The sequence below is a fragment of the Clytia hemisphaerica genome, unplaced genomic scaffold (genome assembly GCF_902728285.1).
Source record: "Clytia hemisphaerica strain Z4C2 unplaced genomic scaffold, Clytia hemisphaerica genome assembly, whole genome shotgun sequence".
In the NCBI taxonomy this organism is placed as follows: Eukaryota; Metazoa; Cnidaria; class Hydrozoa; order Leptothecata; family Clytiidae; genus Clytia; species Clytia hemisphaerica.
The window spans coordinates 827004-844512 of NW_027104433.1; the positions used below are offsets into that span (position 1 = coordinate 827004).

The window sequence follows — 17509 nt, forward strand, 5'->3', positions numbered from 1 at the left end:
GAACCCCTCAGTAATATGGTAAATCCTTTGGCAATGAGCATCTTACTACATGCATACCTGTAAACACCGACATGGTCCTTGGCTGTATTCTTCAAGAACCGATATTTCATAGCAGTTGGGAGGTCTTGACCACCTGATAACAGATCATCTTCTGGTTGTACGTCATCCTCTTGCTTCGGCGGCAGGCGATAAGTGGAGGAGAGCCAAGCAAACATGTCCTTCTCCGCTGTCCTATGTGAGATGAAATAATTAAAGTTTTATTAATTGTGGAAATACAACCCACTATATTATAATAGAGGTTGGGGAAGATGGTAGGTTAACAAGATGACAAACTCGACAATTCTAACCCGGGGTAAGAGAGGCAAAAGTTGATGTTTTTGAGACTCCTCGAGACTTTTGACCTAAAATTTTGAAAGCTTTTTTTCAATATTCGTGATTTTGAAAACTTTTATGAATTAAGTATATTGTAAATCATTGGCAGTTTCAAAGAAATCATCATTCAAAAAAATACAGAACGCTTCATTCACGATAAAGGGAAAAGAAATATTACTTGACAGCGATTTCTGAGCGGGCGCATCCACTCGGGTTTTCTGGTAAATTCTATGAAAAGATAACAATAGAATTAGAATCAGAATAAATTGAGAACACACAAAAAAGATGATGTAGGACCCTTACATGTAAAAAATCAATTTTGACGAAAATATTTTAGGGTGAAATAAGTAGTCGTGAGAGAACAGACAAGTTCATTTATTAAAGAGTTGATGTTGTTGTTTTTTTAAGTAATATAAAAACATTCTATTGAGAAAACGAGGCTTGAATTTCGATGCAACTTTAGAATATATTACGAACAATATAAACCTCAAATTCCAGAAAAATTATTAGACTTTTTTTCGTGAATTAAAAATTTCATTTTCCTGGAAGATTTTTTTGCAAAAACACTGATTTCAAAATTTCGCGTGAACGACTAAATTGCGCGAAAATGGTCAAAATTCGCGAGAAAAAAAATCCAAGAGAAATTTTATCAACTTAAGGTATTCAATATACCTGGTCTTCGTCATCGTTGATGGAAGGTAAATGATGTTGGAATTTATAAGAACGACATTTATGACCACCAGGTAGTTGTTCCATCAAGTAAGTGATGAAGTCTTTCGATAAACCAAACATCTCGTACGCGTCATTCACTGAAATTGTGATGAAGAAGAGAGTTTTTTGATGGAGATTAGATGGAATTTTTATAAGAGACTTTAATAATTGGTCATTTGAATCATGTCCATGTTTGAATGAAGTAATAACAAGCAACATGCTGAATGGACCTACCTAATGATTAACATCAGATGAAAATAAGAAAAAAGTGACAATAATTGTACAAAAATTCAGAATGGAAAAATAAAGCTTGTGTGTTGAAAAATGTAAAATGGTAAAAAGGAATTTCCCCAAATACGAGAATCACTTAAACCATTCAGGCCCAAAAAACCTTTTAAGCTGGTTTTGGCCCAAATTTGCCCAAAAAAATTTTCCTTAAAAATCTGGCTCCTTCACATTTTGGGTATTGCCATTTTGCATCATTGTGCAAAAAATCACAAAAAAATAATGAGTCAACTTTGAGAAAAGCTATATTTTCTTATTTGGTTAAAGGGAATTTCCCCAAAATACGAAAATCCGTTTTTTAAGGCGAATAAGAATTTTCCGGGAAAAACCACTCGGGCTCCGACACATTTTAGGCATTGCCATTTTGCATCGTTGTGCAAAAAATCACAAAAAAATAACGAGTCAACATTGAGAAAAGCTATATTTTCTTATTTGGTTAAAGGGAATTTCCCCAAAAATACGAAAATCCGTTTTTTAAGGCGAATAAGAATTTTCCGGGAAAAACCACTTCAGCCATTCTTTAGAGAATCTTGCCCTCCATCTTTGTACAAAAAATCAAATTTTTTTTTTTATTTTGTGATGAAAGATAACTTTTAAAATTTAAATTGGCTCTGATTTCATTGAGCACTCTGCAGCATCAATCACAAACAAATCTACAAAAAATCAGAAAAAATTAATGTCAGGATTTTGCACAAAGTCCAAAAAACCCTATTTTTAGGTAGTTTTTGGCCCAAATTTGCCCAAATAAATTTTTTCTCAAAAATCGGGCTCCGTCACTTTCTGGGCATTGCCATTTTGCATCATTGTGCAAAAAATCAGAAAAAACTAATGAGCCAATCCTGAGAAAAGCTGGTAACAGACGGACGGACGAACGGACGAACGGACATGGGTTAATTTATAGAACCTCCACCGGGGTACCCGGAGGTAGGTCCAAAAATGAAGCGTTCTTTAGAAAAAGTAACAAAATTGGTTTATTACTGGTTAAAGACCAACGAAATCAAATAAGAGCTTGTAAAAACTTCGTCTCTCCCTTTTGATGGAGAATAAGGCTTCCCTTAAATTACGAATAAGGGAATAATGACACCACGAGAGATTTCCAATAATTTCCAGACGAAAAGCGCCTTTTGAGACAGATAGCACGGGAAAAGCGCGTTATGAGACTTCTTTACTATTTTGTTCCTTGTAAAAAAAAGGGAGAATTACTTCCCGCCCCGAGACCTCAAATTGAAAGAGCTTTCAAGTCTTAAAGGTAAAATAAACAGTTTTTAAGAGAAAAAGGTTGCGGTCACATCAGAAAATTTGACTTTCCGTAACTCATATCACCATGGTTACTTTTGTAAAAATGCCCTCTCAGGAATTTCCGCTACTAAATAACGGAAAAATTTTTGGTGTCTGGTGTTTGCACGCGATCTATGTTCATTCAAACTTGTGTGAGAACAATAGAAATTTTACGGTAAAATAAGGGGAGCCCATGGGCAACCCTTATTTTAACGTAACTCCGAAAACAATAGTTTTTAAATAATAGCTATTTCAAAATCCAAGTTGCTTAACAAAAGGCTTGTTAAGTAAATAAAAGGATTCCCGAGCTTTCTACACACAATCGGCATTTATTTTCGACACAAAAAAAACTTTGAAGAGAGAGAGAGAGATGTTGTTGAAAAATATCTGTGTTATTTGACGCTAGAGCTGCATTGAGAGAAGAAGTGGAGAGATAAAATGGAGAGGTTTCCTGTTGGATTTTACCCGCCCTACATGCAAACACAATTCTACCCACCCTTCTATTCACAACAGCACCAGCAGCAACAAGTTTTGCAAGTTCCTGATCAACAACATCAACAAGGTGCAAAACAACAAAAATCAGAAATTGCTGGTGAACAATCTAAGCCAAAACGAGAACATTGGTCGCCTAAACAGACGAATGCATTGGTCAGTGCCTGGAAGGAAAATTTTGATGTACTCAAATCGAAAGACTGTAATAAGGCATGGGCACAAATATTGAAGAATGTTAACCAACACGGATGTCAAAGAAGTCTGGAGCAAGTGAAAAGAAAATTTGGTAGGATTGAAGAAACTTATGTGAAATGTAAGGATAAAAACAAGAACAAAACTGGTGAAGGTTTGAATACATGCCCATATTATGACGATTTGGACAGACTTCTGTGCCAGAAAAAGAAAGTCAATCTGCCAGAATTCACTGAAGTTGGTGCAGTTGGTGCTTTTCCTGATGATGTTGAAACGCCAGAGCCCTTCATTGGATTCCAAACAACTGAACCTCCTGCCGGTGCAGCTGGTGGAATTGTCGATACTGAGCCCGATGATGATGACTATGACGTAACAACTGAGCCTTCTGAACAACCAACAGCAGAGAAACGTAAACGAAAGAGTGATGTCGAATTAGACGAGTCGTTTGAATATTATGAGGAACTTAAAGCAGAGGTAAAAGCCAAGAAACAATCCAAAGAGAACGGAAAAGAAAGGAAAAAAACATTTCAAGAAGATTTGATTGATTTACAGAAAGAACAAATGACAATGTTTAGAGAGAGCGAAAAACAATTTCAAGAATTTCAAAAATCACTTCTTGAAAAACAAATGGAAGCTGATGCCAAAGAAAAAGAAAATGAACGGAAATTTTTCTTAGAGTTCGCAAAAGTCATTTCAGGAGGTCAACCAAAATAAGAACTTAATTGAACTTTTTTTCTGACGTGGACAGTATCCAGTAAAATAGTTACAGTATGTTTTGTTATTCTTTTGTTTTATAAGTAGTTTTTAAATTTCAAGACAATGTTTTGTCACAAGAAATCATGCATGATAAAAACGTATATATTTTGTTTTATAAACTTTAATGTCTCACCAGGGTCTGGTCGAGGTAAATCACTCGATAAAAAGTTGCGAGATTTTTTTGCTTTTTCTTCATGATTTTTGATTTTTTGCGATTTTTTCAGATAAAAACTTGGAGATGTTACTTTTTCCTTGATTTTTTTTATCGCTATAACTTTTTTTATGATTTTGTCGAAAAAAGGTATGAGTGTCTTTATTAGAACACGTTAACCTTAGCTGAGCCTGGATGTGCTTATATTTTAGATTTTCTTTTCAATAGCGCTGAAATGGATCTGTTCAAATTAAGGGAGGAATTAAGGAAAATCATTAAATGAATTACATATCTTCGATTATGATAACTCAAATTTTTTTTGACACAAAAATTCATCTAAAAATATCTACTCGTTTACATAATCAACAATAACATTTCGAATCGTATTTCCGTCCGGGTTGGCTTCATAATCTTGTCTTCTACGTTGTCTGGACTCCCGCTCTTGACGGAGAATACGCTCCAATACACCATCTCGATCAATGTAGCTCTCGTTATTAATTTGACATATATTATGAATGGTACAACACGTGATTATAACAGATGAAACATTTTCAATTTCATTATCAACCCTTTTCAATAAACATCTCCAACGCGCTTTTAGAATGCCAAAAGCTCTCTCTACGTGTACTCTCCCCCCAGACAGTCTTTTGTTGAATTTCTTTTGACGTCTCGTTAGAGCCGGGCCAAATGGAAACGGTGTAAGCAACCAGGAAAAAAGAGGGTATGCACTGTCTCCAAGGATCAGCGGTCGTATTTCGGTCTCATTCACAATATCTATAGGCTTCACTAAAAGTTCCTCATTTTGAGCCCGATGAAAGATTGATGAATTTCTGAGATTTCGAGCGTCGTGACAACTTCCTGGAAAGCCTGTTGCAACATCATAGAAAATGAGGTTTGCACCAACAATACCTTGTGTGTTTACTGTATAACGTTGTTTACGGCTAAAATAATCCTCCTTTCCCTCGCCAGCAGGAGCCACAATGTTTACATGAGTACCATCAATAGCTCCAATAGCTTGTGAAATTTGACAGGAATAATCTAACTTGAATTGTTCGATAGCTTGTGCGGTATCTCTTCTATTGGCAGGGAACTTAATGAAATTTGGTGCCAAGCGTCGCATTTCTCTACAAAATTCTCGAGTGATGGATACTGCAGTTGATTTTCCGACAGCAAATGTTTTTGAAACAGTTCTAAAGGAATTCCCCGTTGCAAGCCTCCAAATTGAAATGGCTACTCGCTTTTCGATAGGAATAGCTTTCCTGAAATTCGTGTCTCGCTTTTCCAGCCGTGGTCTTACCAACTCAACAATCTTTAGGAAAGTAGGCCTTGTCATCCGAAAATCCTGCTTCCAATGGAGGTTCAAATTTTCGTGTTCCTCCACATACATCATACGATTGAACCATAGCTCTCGTCGTTTGTATGCCCATACAGATCTCGGCTTTCGAGAGTTAAAACCAAAGAGAGAATTCCTCATTGCTGATTGTATCATTTGCTGATGTTTCTTGTGGCTGTGTGCATTCATATTGTTGATAAGGAATCGACGTAGTTTTCTTTTAGCATACTTTCGTTGGGCGATTTTTCGCGCCAACACCAGAAAAAACAACCATTTATTTTCCATGTTGATTGAAAGACTGAGCTAATGAGCTTCAACAGCCGCTCCTATTTTCCTACCACACCCCTTTATACACTTCTCTCTCTTCTATATATAGACTGTAAAAATGTAAAGAAGGAAAAAATGTCTGGTAAAGTTTTTCTTCTTTCTCTTCCTTTTGTTAGTAGAGGGGTACTTTATTGTTTCAAGCCCTATTGTTAAAAGTTGCGGTAAAGTTATAAATTTTCCAATCTGACCGCAACCAAAGGTAATTTTCTGTGGGATAAATATTATTACTTCGTAAGGTTATCTTCTCCCTCGTAGAGTGCTCCGTATGTTAATTAAGAGGTGTTGTAATAGAATTGACTAGACTGATACCGATTTTAGAATTTTAGTCAAATCTTAAAATTTATGTATAAGCGTTAGTTATAGCTCAAAATTGTCGAAGTTTCGTGCATTAAGTCGTTGTTGATACATGATAGAGGACAAACTAGGAAAATTTAAAACGTAAGATAAACTACAACTCACAATCAAAGGGCAACGCAGGAATATTCTGATCAGTTCTCCCCTCATTGATCTGTCGCAGCAATGTTTTCCAAATTTCTACGGATGAGAAAAGAATAAGATTTGGATTATTAAGCTATGCACGCTAGAGAACAAAAGCTAGTCTAAGGCGCATAAGATCAACTACACTTTATTTATGAGAACTAACTATTTTCAAGACCATTATGGCCAAAATATTTAAAACAAATTAAGAGCATTTTAAGGCTTTGGAGACTTTAAAACACCAATTTTTTTAAGGAATCTCACAAAGAAAACTCTCAAATTGGTGAAAATAAGGCTTAAAAAATTTTGGATGTTTTTACAAAAGAAGGTGAACATACCTTGCAAAGAAGCGCTTTCACACCTCCAACCATCATCATTGGATATAACGAACAACAATCCTCCCAGTTCTGCATCTTCTCTCTGTTTTCTATCCTCTTCCAACAAAAACTCTTTTAACATTTGAACGTAATTGCGACGCTGACGACCTCCTCCTGGAATGTATGCAAGGTTTTTTACAATATAAGTTATCATCACAGGCATCACATCACATAAGTCGGGCTGAATTGACCGCGTTGACTTTTTGGCTTACTGTTTAGATTAAAGGAGGTGCATTTTTGCAGATATTCTAAACTTCCTTCCTTCCTTCACTTTTAAAATCTTTTATAAATAAAATAGAAAGTCATTATGACTCTAAAATTGATCTTTAGAATTGTATGAATCTCTCACGGCTACAAAAACAATAAGCTGGTGAAGAGCCCATTCTTTACAGTGGTAGAGACCTTATGTGACAACCATCTCTGAAAATCGAGCGTCTTAAGACTAACCCGTGCGTAGGGTTCAATCTAAGGCTCACCTAAGATAGATTCAAGAGTTGAGGGTAATAAGAAAAATAAGTAGAATAAAACGAGACAACTGACCGGTTTTGGATTTCTTTTCATCCATGACCACTTCCTCAACATAATCATCACCTCCTTCCAAATGATTCTCCACAAATTCGTCTCCAACGATGTTCAAATCAACCTCATTACCAAGACATGTCTCATAAACCTGTTGTTGTGTTTGTTTCGAAAGTTTCGTAGGCTTTATGGGTTTAGTTGAGGGTGGTTTATGGCGATGTGAATCGGAAGATATCTTCTTTGGACTCGCTTCGTCTTCGCTAAGGCTTGGAAGTTTGATTCGTTTGGTTTTCTTCTTCGGTGATGGTGAGAAAGAGGTGCTGGAATGGACTGTGGTCGGAAGAGATGTTGGAGGTGGAAAGTTTGGTGAGATACTGACATCAGGCGAACTAATTGGAGCTGTCGAGGTGAACATCTTCGCGGCAGGCAGCGTTTGAGGAAGGTGAGTAGTCATAATTGGTGGAGCAGATCCAGACAAATAGCTCTGCATTTTTTGAGCGTACAAGTTACTACTTGTGGTGAGGTAATTGTTCGCAGAAGGATGATTCGGTAAGACGGACAGTTGTTTATTTTTAAGGTTTGCCGGTAAAGTGACGACAGAGGTGCCATGGGTGAGTGCTGAATGACTGACCAGGTTGTTGTAGAGAGTCTGGATGAATTTCTTGCTAGAAGGTTCAGTGACAGAGGGCGCTGTTTTATTGTCTCTAGGGACTATTAAGGAATTGTGTCGGTTTTGTTTGGAAGTTTGTTGCTTTACTGTCAGCGATTTGCTGAATGCAGAGCGTTGCTGAAGTTCTGCTTTATTCTGTTGGTGGACAACTTGTGTGTTATAAAGTAATGTTCCTTGAGTGAGCAGTTGAGAAGTTTTGTGATTGGATACCATTTGAGAGATGGCTTGGTTTGAGTTCGGCTGGACAAGCTGCTCCACTGTTTCTGTCAGTTGGCGCGATAAAAAAGGGTCCAAAATTTGTGTGGAACAGACGTTTTGGTTTGTCTTTGAAAGAACGACTGCTTTCTTCGGTTGAACTTTATTGATTTGGGAGGATGGGAAAACCTTTTGTTTGGTAAAACAGGATACCACTTGTTTAGGTCGATCAGGTTGATAATGATATTGGAAAATTGACTGTTGTGGTTGCGTAGAGATTTGATTTTGAGCCGGATTGTGTTGTTGTGGCGCAGTTGATTGGTCTGGTTGAAACATTGAGGGGATTATTTGCTGCGATGTGACTTGTGTCGAGCCGGACGGCTGCAGAGAACTTGCTGATAACGGATTTGGAAGAAGTTGCAGATTCTTTTGGTTAAGGATTTCACTTTTATTGATGTTTTGAGGAATAGAGTGAGTATCTTGTTGGTTAAGGGTCTGGTTCTGTTGTCCTTGAGTGAAAATGTTCATTTTTATTTGCTGCAGAGCCTTGATGGAGGAATTCAAAGATTTGATATTGTTTATGGTTTCGTTGACTTCGACCTTATTGGTTGCCAAGTTGGGTTGTCGTGCCTTTGTTGAGTCGATCACGATCTTCTCTATCTCATGTTTTGCGATGCCCGCGTCGATCAGGTCGTTCCATAGATGTTCCGGAAGCATGGCACGGAAAGCCAGCTGGTTTTGAGGGTTGACCGGCCCGTTAGAAAGATGGATGACCGGTGTCTGATCAGGGGGTGGTACCGTGCTATATTTGACAGCGTCCGGGTTTTTTCTTAGATATTCTTTGACTTGGATCAATAATAACTCTTTCTTGAAGTCTTTGGAGATGACCGGTTTTTGCGATATTTCTGGTTGTTGGAATTGAACAGGCATTAGAACGTTGACAGGTTTGAAGACGTTATGAAAGTTGGGTTGGTTGAAAGAAGTTGGTTTGGGCATGATGAGTTGATGGGCTTTCCTCGGTGGAGAAGTCTCGCCCGATTGTGACAAGATCTTCAAAGGGTTCACTTTCTGATCGACATTACTTTTGACAGGGCTGACTGGTATTAGTTTCACAGGGCTGAGTTTTGGAGTGATGAACGTGTAGTTAGAGACAGGGACAATACCATTGGGTAGCGACATCATATGGGATGGCACCAAGCTGTACTGAGGCAATGGGTTTGAAGCCTGTAGCTGTTGGTTCAATTTGACTGGACTTGACTTTGACGTGATAATCTGGTTAGTTTTTGGATGAATGGAAACTTTGTTGGCGATCGGGAATGATGAGAAAGTGGCTCGTTCTTGGTGCGTGAAGTTGTTTTCCACTGCTGACGAAAATTTGTGAAGGGTGCTTTGTTCGATATGGAAGTCAGGTATGGACGAATTGATGAAGTTCTTACGTGGTGGTGTATGGAATGGTTTCTTGAAGTTATTGTTGACTTTATCGGATTGCGCGATGTCGTGTGAAATGTTGCCTGCTTTGGTTGGACTGATTGAAAGAGTCGTGTGAGATGGTTTATAGGTTGAGAGGACTGATGATGAAGGTGGTGTGTTTTGCTGGAATTGACTTTTCGAAGAAAAGGTGGTCGTTGCTGTTGTTGAAAGATTAACAGAGGTCGACTTGATTTTAGTGACTGCCAATGCGTCATTTGAAGAAACTTGCGAAGTGGCTTTCTGCGGCTGTATTTTTCGTTGAGAAGTCGAAATCTCAATGTTCTTCGAAACAACACCTGTGGAAAGAATCTTGGACGACTCTTTTTTCTTAGAGACCGCTTTCTTTGGTTTTTGTTTCTTTGTGACATGTTTTTTTCGATGGTTCTGTTCTTTTTGTTTTCTTTTTAACGCTTTCAACAAGCCATTCACTATCTTGGAGATTTCTTTATGGTTCGGGTTGAAGACATACTTCCGGTTGCGTAAACAGTCTTCGCATTGTTCCGGATACAACTTCCGCTTTACGCTTCCGCTTTCCAGTTTCTTGAGGTCACACAAACATTCCGTCTTTTCCAACAGAGTGTTCCAGTCTTCTTTGTTATGACAATACGTGAGGCTTTCGAGGTCTGGCTTCTTGGCTTCCTCTTTTTGTTTTTCTTCTTGTTGGACACCCTTTGTTTGGATCTCACACATGTAACGACATTTCGTTCTCGGATTCTTCGTACTCCAGTAAACGCGTGTTATCCTGAAATAAAAAGAATATGATGTAAACCTTTTGTAATGACTCACAAAATTATTTCACTAATCTATTGTTTAAGTGACGTATTGGGTGGAAAATTTAAAAAGTTCTCAGAAGACTCTCCAGTGGCGCATATCACGAATACTATTCAACATTGAGACCAAGTTCACACGCTGCGGTTCCGTTTCGCTTCAAAACGAAAAGAAGCCATTCTGTTGGTTAAATTCGATTAGCACGTCATTTCTAACCAATAGAATGGCTTCATTTCGTTTCGGAAAATAAAGGTACTGTTACATGCGATCATGGCCGTAGCATGGCAATGAAAGATGAACAATCCTGCCCTAGAAAAACCACCGATATAGTTTTTATGGATTTTAGTAAAAGGTTTTTCAACAAACCTATAACCAATAGGCATGAGGTAATGTTTGGAATCAGACTTCTCAGATAAGCAACCCAGCGATGATAGTTGATGATTTCCACAGAGGACAGTAACAGATTTGGGGTTGACACCACGATTGATCCTTTTCATCGATTTGAAACGAGCCAAGTCCACCAGCACTCTCCTGGTGACTGCAAATTCTTCATCGTCTAGTATCAACTGAAAGAAAAAGAAGATCAGATCTGATGCATTTGAATTCCTAAAGTTGGAACGAAAGCGAAGTATTTTATCGCCATCTCAAGCGCAAAAGATAATTAGCAAAACAAGCCCCTGAATACCTAACATACATCTCTACCAGAGTGTATCTCACGTATAACGTACCTCTATGGCAATGAATTTTGAAATTTGCATAGATATCCAGTCAGCTTACAGACATGCCTAAGATGTATCTACTATGAAAACCAACAAGTCAACTAACGAAGAAACGCCCTTCAAAGGGGTGGTTGTTTGGTCCTAGGGCGGCACTGATTATAAGGCTAAACCTCAAGGAAGCGAGCAAAAATTATTAGCTTACAGTCTTGTTGGCTTTAGAAGCGTGGACAGGACAATACATTTTCTTATCATCTTGAAACACTGCATCTGTTTTCCTGAAAGATGAGGTAGACGAGATAGGTGGTGATTTAATAAATGAAGGCCCTAGAAAAGTATTATTTCCATCTAGTCAAATTGCAACCACGGTAATCAGACGGTAATTTTTTCTTTAATCCCTCAAATAGTTACAGTTCACTATATGCGAATGTAGTGAGCGTAAGGTGAGCGTTAACTACAGCGTCATAGGCACCCATTTTAACAGTCTAGAATCGAGGAAGATTCTGGATAGCTTCTCCACCCTTCGCCATGCAGTACTTTCTTTCAGTGATAGTTTGTTGCTCCAGGCAAAGGTCTTCTATAGATGATTTTTTAGGGGTAATTCTGACTTAATCACATTATTGAGATGTATAACATTTCCTGACTCGTTGCCATAGAAACACACACAAATAAACTGAACAAATAGACATACTTAGCACAAATGAAATGATAGCTTCTCGAACATTTCAAAACACAACATCCGATGGAAGCCCCATAACAAGTACAATGTTCACATTTCTGAAAATAAACAGAACAGTTTGAATAACAAGTGAACAAGTGAACCCATCTGGTTAATATACAGCATTGAACATAAAGTTGAACTCACTAAAACAGAAAACCCTAAAACCCCTAAATGAAAAATGCAACACTAAGTTGCAAAAACATCACATATAAAAATTACAGAGCAAGGATATATACCTAAAAAACATATGATTGAAACTTTGGGAATCTTACCAGTTTGTTTCCTCGCTTCAAAGCTTCATGAACGTTTTTCAACCTTCCAGCATCATCCTCATACACTTCAGCAGACCACAACGCACAATTGATGTGCACCCATTCATCAAGACCAGCGTACAACAAACGCCCAGCGCTGTTCTGATGTTGATCTCCTACAACACCACAGAACAAACATCTCCTACCATCCTGTAAATAAGAAAGGTGTCAGTTTGAAGTATGACGCTGATCTTGCAAAATACTTAAAAATATTTACTTCATCCTTCAAAATTGAAGACCAATCCTTCAAAATTGAGGGCCAATCCTTCAATTTTCACTAAACACTTTAACGTAGAAACCTTCTTAATTAATGGTCTGTATTATGTTGACTAGAAAAAGGCATTCATTACACATTCAAATGACAAAACTCCGGCAATTCTCTTTTGATGATCCCTCTTAATACTGTAAATGTTGTTGCAAGTCCAACATATTTTTTCGTAAGTAAGACCTTATATAATTATCGCTTCAGCCATAACGTGGCTTTAATCAACTGTAATGAAATGATCATGGCTGTAGAACATTGATTCATACCTTCTTAGCCACAGGAAGCTGTTCAACACTTTCGACCACAGAATCCATGCTAATGTCCATATTATCCTTCTCTTCACCGCCATCAGCCTCGTTTTCATGTGGTGTTTCCGCCAAATACATATGATCCAACCTCAATGCTTCTTCATCAGCTAAAGAGATGGTTTCTTCGTCTTCTTCGTTGGTCTTGCCATTTCTTTAAGATGAAGAAATAATAATAATGAAGAATTGGAAAAACTCAACCCAAAAGAAAGATTGGGAAAACTTCATTTTATCATCATTCATCTATTGACCTCTACTTCATAATACATTGTCTAATCCTCGTCTGTCGTCGTTTTTTTGTCTGTGATTTTTTAGTAAGCTAAGGCTTGTTGTAAGGCTTCCTCTCCAAACTTATTGGTGGCAAATTAACTAAATGAAAGAAATTAATATGATATCAATATTGCACTTAAAAGCTAAGCTACTTACTTTTCAGTATTAGATTTTTCACTACAAGGAAGTTGCGATTTTTTTTTTTCAGTCTTCAATTCTTGAGGGATGTACCATGAAAAAATGGTCTTCAATGACTGTAAAAAAAAAAAAAATTTAAAAAATTCAATGTTTCAGTATTTATAATATCAGAAGCCTTTATATTAAAGCAGCTTTAGCTTTAATAATGTGAAAAATGTCCATATTTCTCATTATAAGGTTAACGTAATTATTGTTTTTTTGAGGTGAAAACACAGGGCATGCTAAAAGTGAACATCCTCTCATGAAACGACGTATTAAAATCACGCCATGACAAATTTTACACGCTTTGCATGAATTATATTGAACAACGAACCTTTTGATACAAGGGTAACAGAGTTTTAGCATCCGGGATATACCCTATACTAATATCAAGTATGACTCCAGTCTGTAAATAGTCTTGTATCTTGGTCACTGCACTGCTGGACGCCTGATGAAAGTCCTCGACACTGGCGAATTTACGATCTTCTATCGATTTGAAAATGCCGTCAAACTCTTCCAGGCATTGAATATGTGAAGGGTTCACGCTGATACTCAGATTCTTTTTGATTTGCTTGAAATCTCGATGCGAGATTAAATCGTAATATACCTATAAAGAATAAATTTTTTTATCAAATCACCAAAAGGTCTTTGGGCCTTTAACACGCAACTGGTTGAATGGATTAGGACTCTGTCAGGGCCTATGCGTGCAATAAAATAACGCGAGTCCAGAATAATTTTTTTATTCAATTTGAAAACTATTTAATTATATTTATAGTTATAACTAGACGGTTCCCGTCATCGCAAACGCCGGTTTAGCTTGCGCATCAAAAGCCCTTAGGATGATAAAGATGCTATTGCTGCTGATGCTCTCTAACTTTATTTTTAAAGGGAATTCGAATTAGTTTTCATCAACCACAGCTCACAGGTACCATCTTGCGTTACACACATTTTTCATAAACGCCGTCACCCGGCGTCGCACCCGCTGAGTAGAGTGTTGTTGAACACATCAAAAGCCCTTTGGATGGTGGGAGAGGGTAATAAGCTTGAATTCTAAGCCCAAATAACGAAATATTATCACTTGTAACTGATTGAAGTTCGAGAAATCGCATATTTAATGTTTTGAAATCAATTTTTCATTTACCCAAAAGATTCTCTGATGATTTCCGATCCATTGAGGGGTCAACCATTGCTTAATTCTTTCTTAAATTCGAGATATTGAATTTTTCAGGTTTTGATGACGTCATCGGACCCAAAATGCCTCAATTTGAATATATTTATTTTCAAAAGTTTCTCTATACCCACTGTTACCCCTCCCATCTTATTCCCCATAGAATTTCCGATCCAATGAGGGGTCAACCATCTCCTAACTCCTTTCCAATCTCGAGATATCGCATTTTTCCTGTTTTGATGACGTCATCAAGTGAAAACGCCTAAAAATTCAGCAAAATTTCAAAGTCATACTCAAGCCTCATAACCCCTCCCAACTTGTTCCCCATAGAATTCTCGATCCAATGAGGGGTCAACGACCTCCCAACTCCTTCTCAAACTCGAGATATCGCATTTTGAAGTTTTTCCCAAATCTGTGACGTCATTCGGTCCCTTTACCCCTAATTTTGTCATTCGGTCCCTTTACCCCTAATTTTGTCAACGGTCAATTCGCGAATTTTGGAATTTTTGCGGTCAACAGGTACCTTGTGCCCCAAGGGTCCCAAAAAACCAAAAAACGTCAATTATTTCCACGGGAAAGTGGGTTTTTTAATTTGCGAAAGATTTACACTGCAACGACTTCTTCTTAAAAAACGCTAATAGATTACCTATATCCGTATACTCTTACGGCTATGTGAAGCCCGTGACAGACGGAGATGTATCTTAATATAAATATAATATTAATATAAAACCCTTTTGTGTTTACGTTTTATTTTTATTATGTAGTGTAGTTTTTGTTAATAATATACATAGTGTGTGTTAGAGAAGACTCTACACTGTTATTTGATGTATCTTAATGCTGGGCTAGCGTTACAAAGTTTTTTCATAAAATCAATTAGTATAGTAAGATTATAGTTGTTATGAAAGGAGACACTGACAAAACGCTGCTGGTTGTTTTAAATCAAGTCCATATAATAAGGCTAAGTAGTCGAATCAGATGCTTGTGTTAATTGTAAATACTGATGTAAAGGTAAATATCATTACCTTCAAAAAGCCGCTGTTCAACTCCTCTCGCACTTCTTTGTACCATTGAGTATCATGTTTATCAAGTTTGGAACATAGCTTACAAATGTAAGGTATGCTGTCTGGTAGATCTGCCAGAATTTCATAATCATCATTGGTGATTCCCTCACACTCCATGTGTATCCATCGCTCACATTGCGAACAAAACATCATCTTCAGGGAATCGTCATCCTCTTGATAAAGCACCTCACAAACTGGGCAATAATTCCTACGTTTCCAGTTTTTACCGCACTGTTCACACATAGTGAACCCATACATCCAACGTGAAGTTTTCAACTGAAGAATTAAAGACAAAGAAAAATATCATTATTATCATAAACATTTATTATCCATAATAATAAATGAAGATCTTATTAATGCGAAGTGGTTTTATAAATGCCATTAGGTGGGTAGCGAGGTTAAAAATATACTTTTGCAAAGAAACTTGCAACAGAAATAATGAATGTAATATTACCTTGCCCGCAGTCCTTCGATTGCATTTTTTGCACTTGACACACTTGCCACAAACCTAAATAAAAATAAAAATTGAATAACTTTACTTCTGGTGTCTATTGCAATAATTACAATATAGTCTTACCATGTCTTACACTGCGAAATTAGTTCCGATAAGGTACAACAACCAATGTGCAAAATTTGTTGCTGATGGGATTAATTACTAGAGATATATATTATATAAAAGGCTAAAGTATTCAGGCTCAAATTTTAACCCAAATGTTATATTTACCCACGATTCTTCAGCTCCCTCTGTATCCCTTTGATAGAAAGGCCCAAGACATTCTGCATGATAACAATCGTGACATGTGTCACACATCAGCAAATTCTCTTTGTACCCACACACTTTACATCTTTTACACCGGTCGCAATTCCATTCCTTCCAGTCGATGGGTTCAAAGTCCAAACAGTATGTATGGAACATCTCGCAACATGAATTACAAGTTACCATCTGAAATATCGAAAAAGATACCATATCAATGAAGACTTTTATTTTGATCTGATTTCAGAATATTAAGTATGATTTATTAAGATTCAATTTATATTCTAAAACTTCCTCAAGAAAAAGTTCTCTCTGGATGGAGGCAGATGGAGGACAAAAAGAACAAAAAATGTGAGAAGAGCCAGAAACTACATTAAATTTCTAAATTGTGAAACTCTAAAAAAATTAAACCTTTTCTTCGCCTGCACTTCCACAAAGAAAACAGAGGGATGGGATGAATGCTCCTGTATGGTTAGTCATACACAGATGATGTCCTGACACCCATGCAGCGTCTTCATTACTGTCATTAGGCCATGGTAGTTTAACCAAATGTTCAGTACTATATTCTACTCTTTGAAGTTTCTTGCTGGTGATCTCTGCTGACTTTTTCATAAGTTCGTTCATAGAACTTCTCAATTTGGGCTTCACAGGTGACATACCGGTAAATACATTTGATCGCCCTGAGGGACTTGTGAAATCTGCTCTGAACTGATCATCTTTGTTTTTCTTAACAGCCACTTTGAATTGCAAGGGCTCATTAGGGTCACCTTTGTGTGCTTTGATCTGTGTGTTATCACTTATGACACTGAGCTCTACTTTCTCTGGAGTCTTTTCTTTGATTTTTGATGATTTTTCTTCATTAATTTTCTTTTCTGCTTTTTTCTCTGTCTTCTTTTCAGCCTTTTTCTGCTGGGTGGTTTGAAGTAAATAGTTTTCCTTGGACTTTGAAATTTTTGGTTCTATATACCCTAAGATAAAAGGATTTAGTTTATAAATTGCTCCATTCAATTGCAGTGCTTTAGAACTTATAATCAAATTCAAAATTAAACTTTGTAGTGTTTAGAGATAATTGATTGATGCAAAGTGTTAAAGTTCGCATTGCGAGGTTAAGAAAAATTAAGGAGCATTATTCATAAGGTATACTAACTTTCTTTTTTCTTGATTTCAAATTTCTTTCCAATGATTGGATTCAAACATCTTTTAAGCCTACAGATAAACAGATTAAGTACTTGGATTAAGCATCAGTAATCAATTCTTGATTGAAGCCAAGTTAGGTCTTGTTTTTATAAACTCTTTATAATATACCCAAAAGCATGGTTGATCATTTGGTTCAAAATATTGTTTTTCTAAGAAAAGTGACATTGATTAAAGTAATTGAGTGGTTCGAA

The 17509-nt window shown here is 37.0% G+C and overlaps 2 protein-coding genes across 2 annotated transcripts in view; one reads left to right on the forward strand and one right to left on the reverse strand.

The window, feature by feature from the left end:
• LOC136820675 (integrator complex subunit 4-like) overlaps positions 1–17509 on the forward strand; it is a 159987-nt gene that overhangs the window by 18415 nt on the left and 124063 nt on the right. The window lies entirely within an intron of this gene.
• Positions 1–17509, reverse strand: part of LOC136820630 (histone-lysine N-methyltransferase 2A-like) — a 38977-nt gene that overhangs the window by 12997 nt on the left and 8471 nt on the right. The window contains exons 6-23 of the mRNA XM_067076826.1: positions 17269–17327; positions 16533–17089; positions 16092–16310; positions 15822–15875; positions 15329–15643; positions 13473–13745; positions 13118–13215; positions 12653–12845; positions 12083–12271; positions 11781–11866; positions 11295–11367; positions 10740–10939; positions 7292–10347; positions 6713–6865; positions 6357–6431; positions 1045–1181; positions 551–600; positions 58–231 (exon numbers count right to left, since the gene is read on the reverse strand). Of these exons, the coding sequence (XP_066932927.1) occupies positions 58–231; positions 551–600; positions 1045–1181; positions 6357–6431; positions 6713–6865; positions 7292–10347; positions 10740–10939; positions 11295–11367; positions 11781–11866; positions 12083–12271; positions 12653–12845; positions 13118–13215; positions 13473–13745; positions 15329–15643; positions 15822–15875; positions 16092–16310; positions 16533–17089; positions 17269–17327 (5961 nt within the window). The remainder of the gene's footprint in view (positions 1–57; positions 232–550; positions 601–1044; positions 1182–6356; positions 6432–6712; positions 6866–7291; positions 10348–10739; positions 10940–11294; positions 11368–11780; positions 11867–12082; positions 12272–12652; positions 12846–13117; positions 13216–13472; positions 13746–15328; positions 15644–15821; positions 15876–16091; positions 16311–16532; positions 17090–17268; positions 17328–17509) is intronic.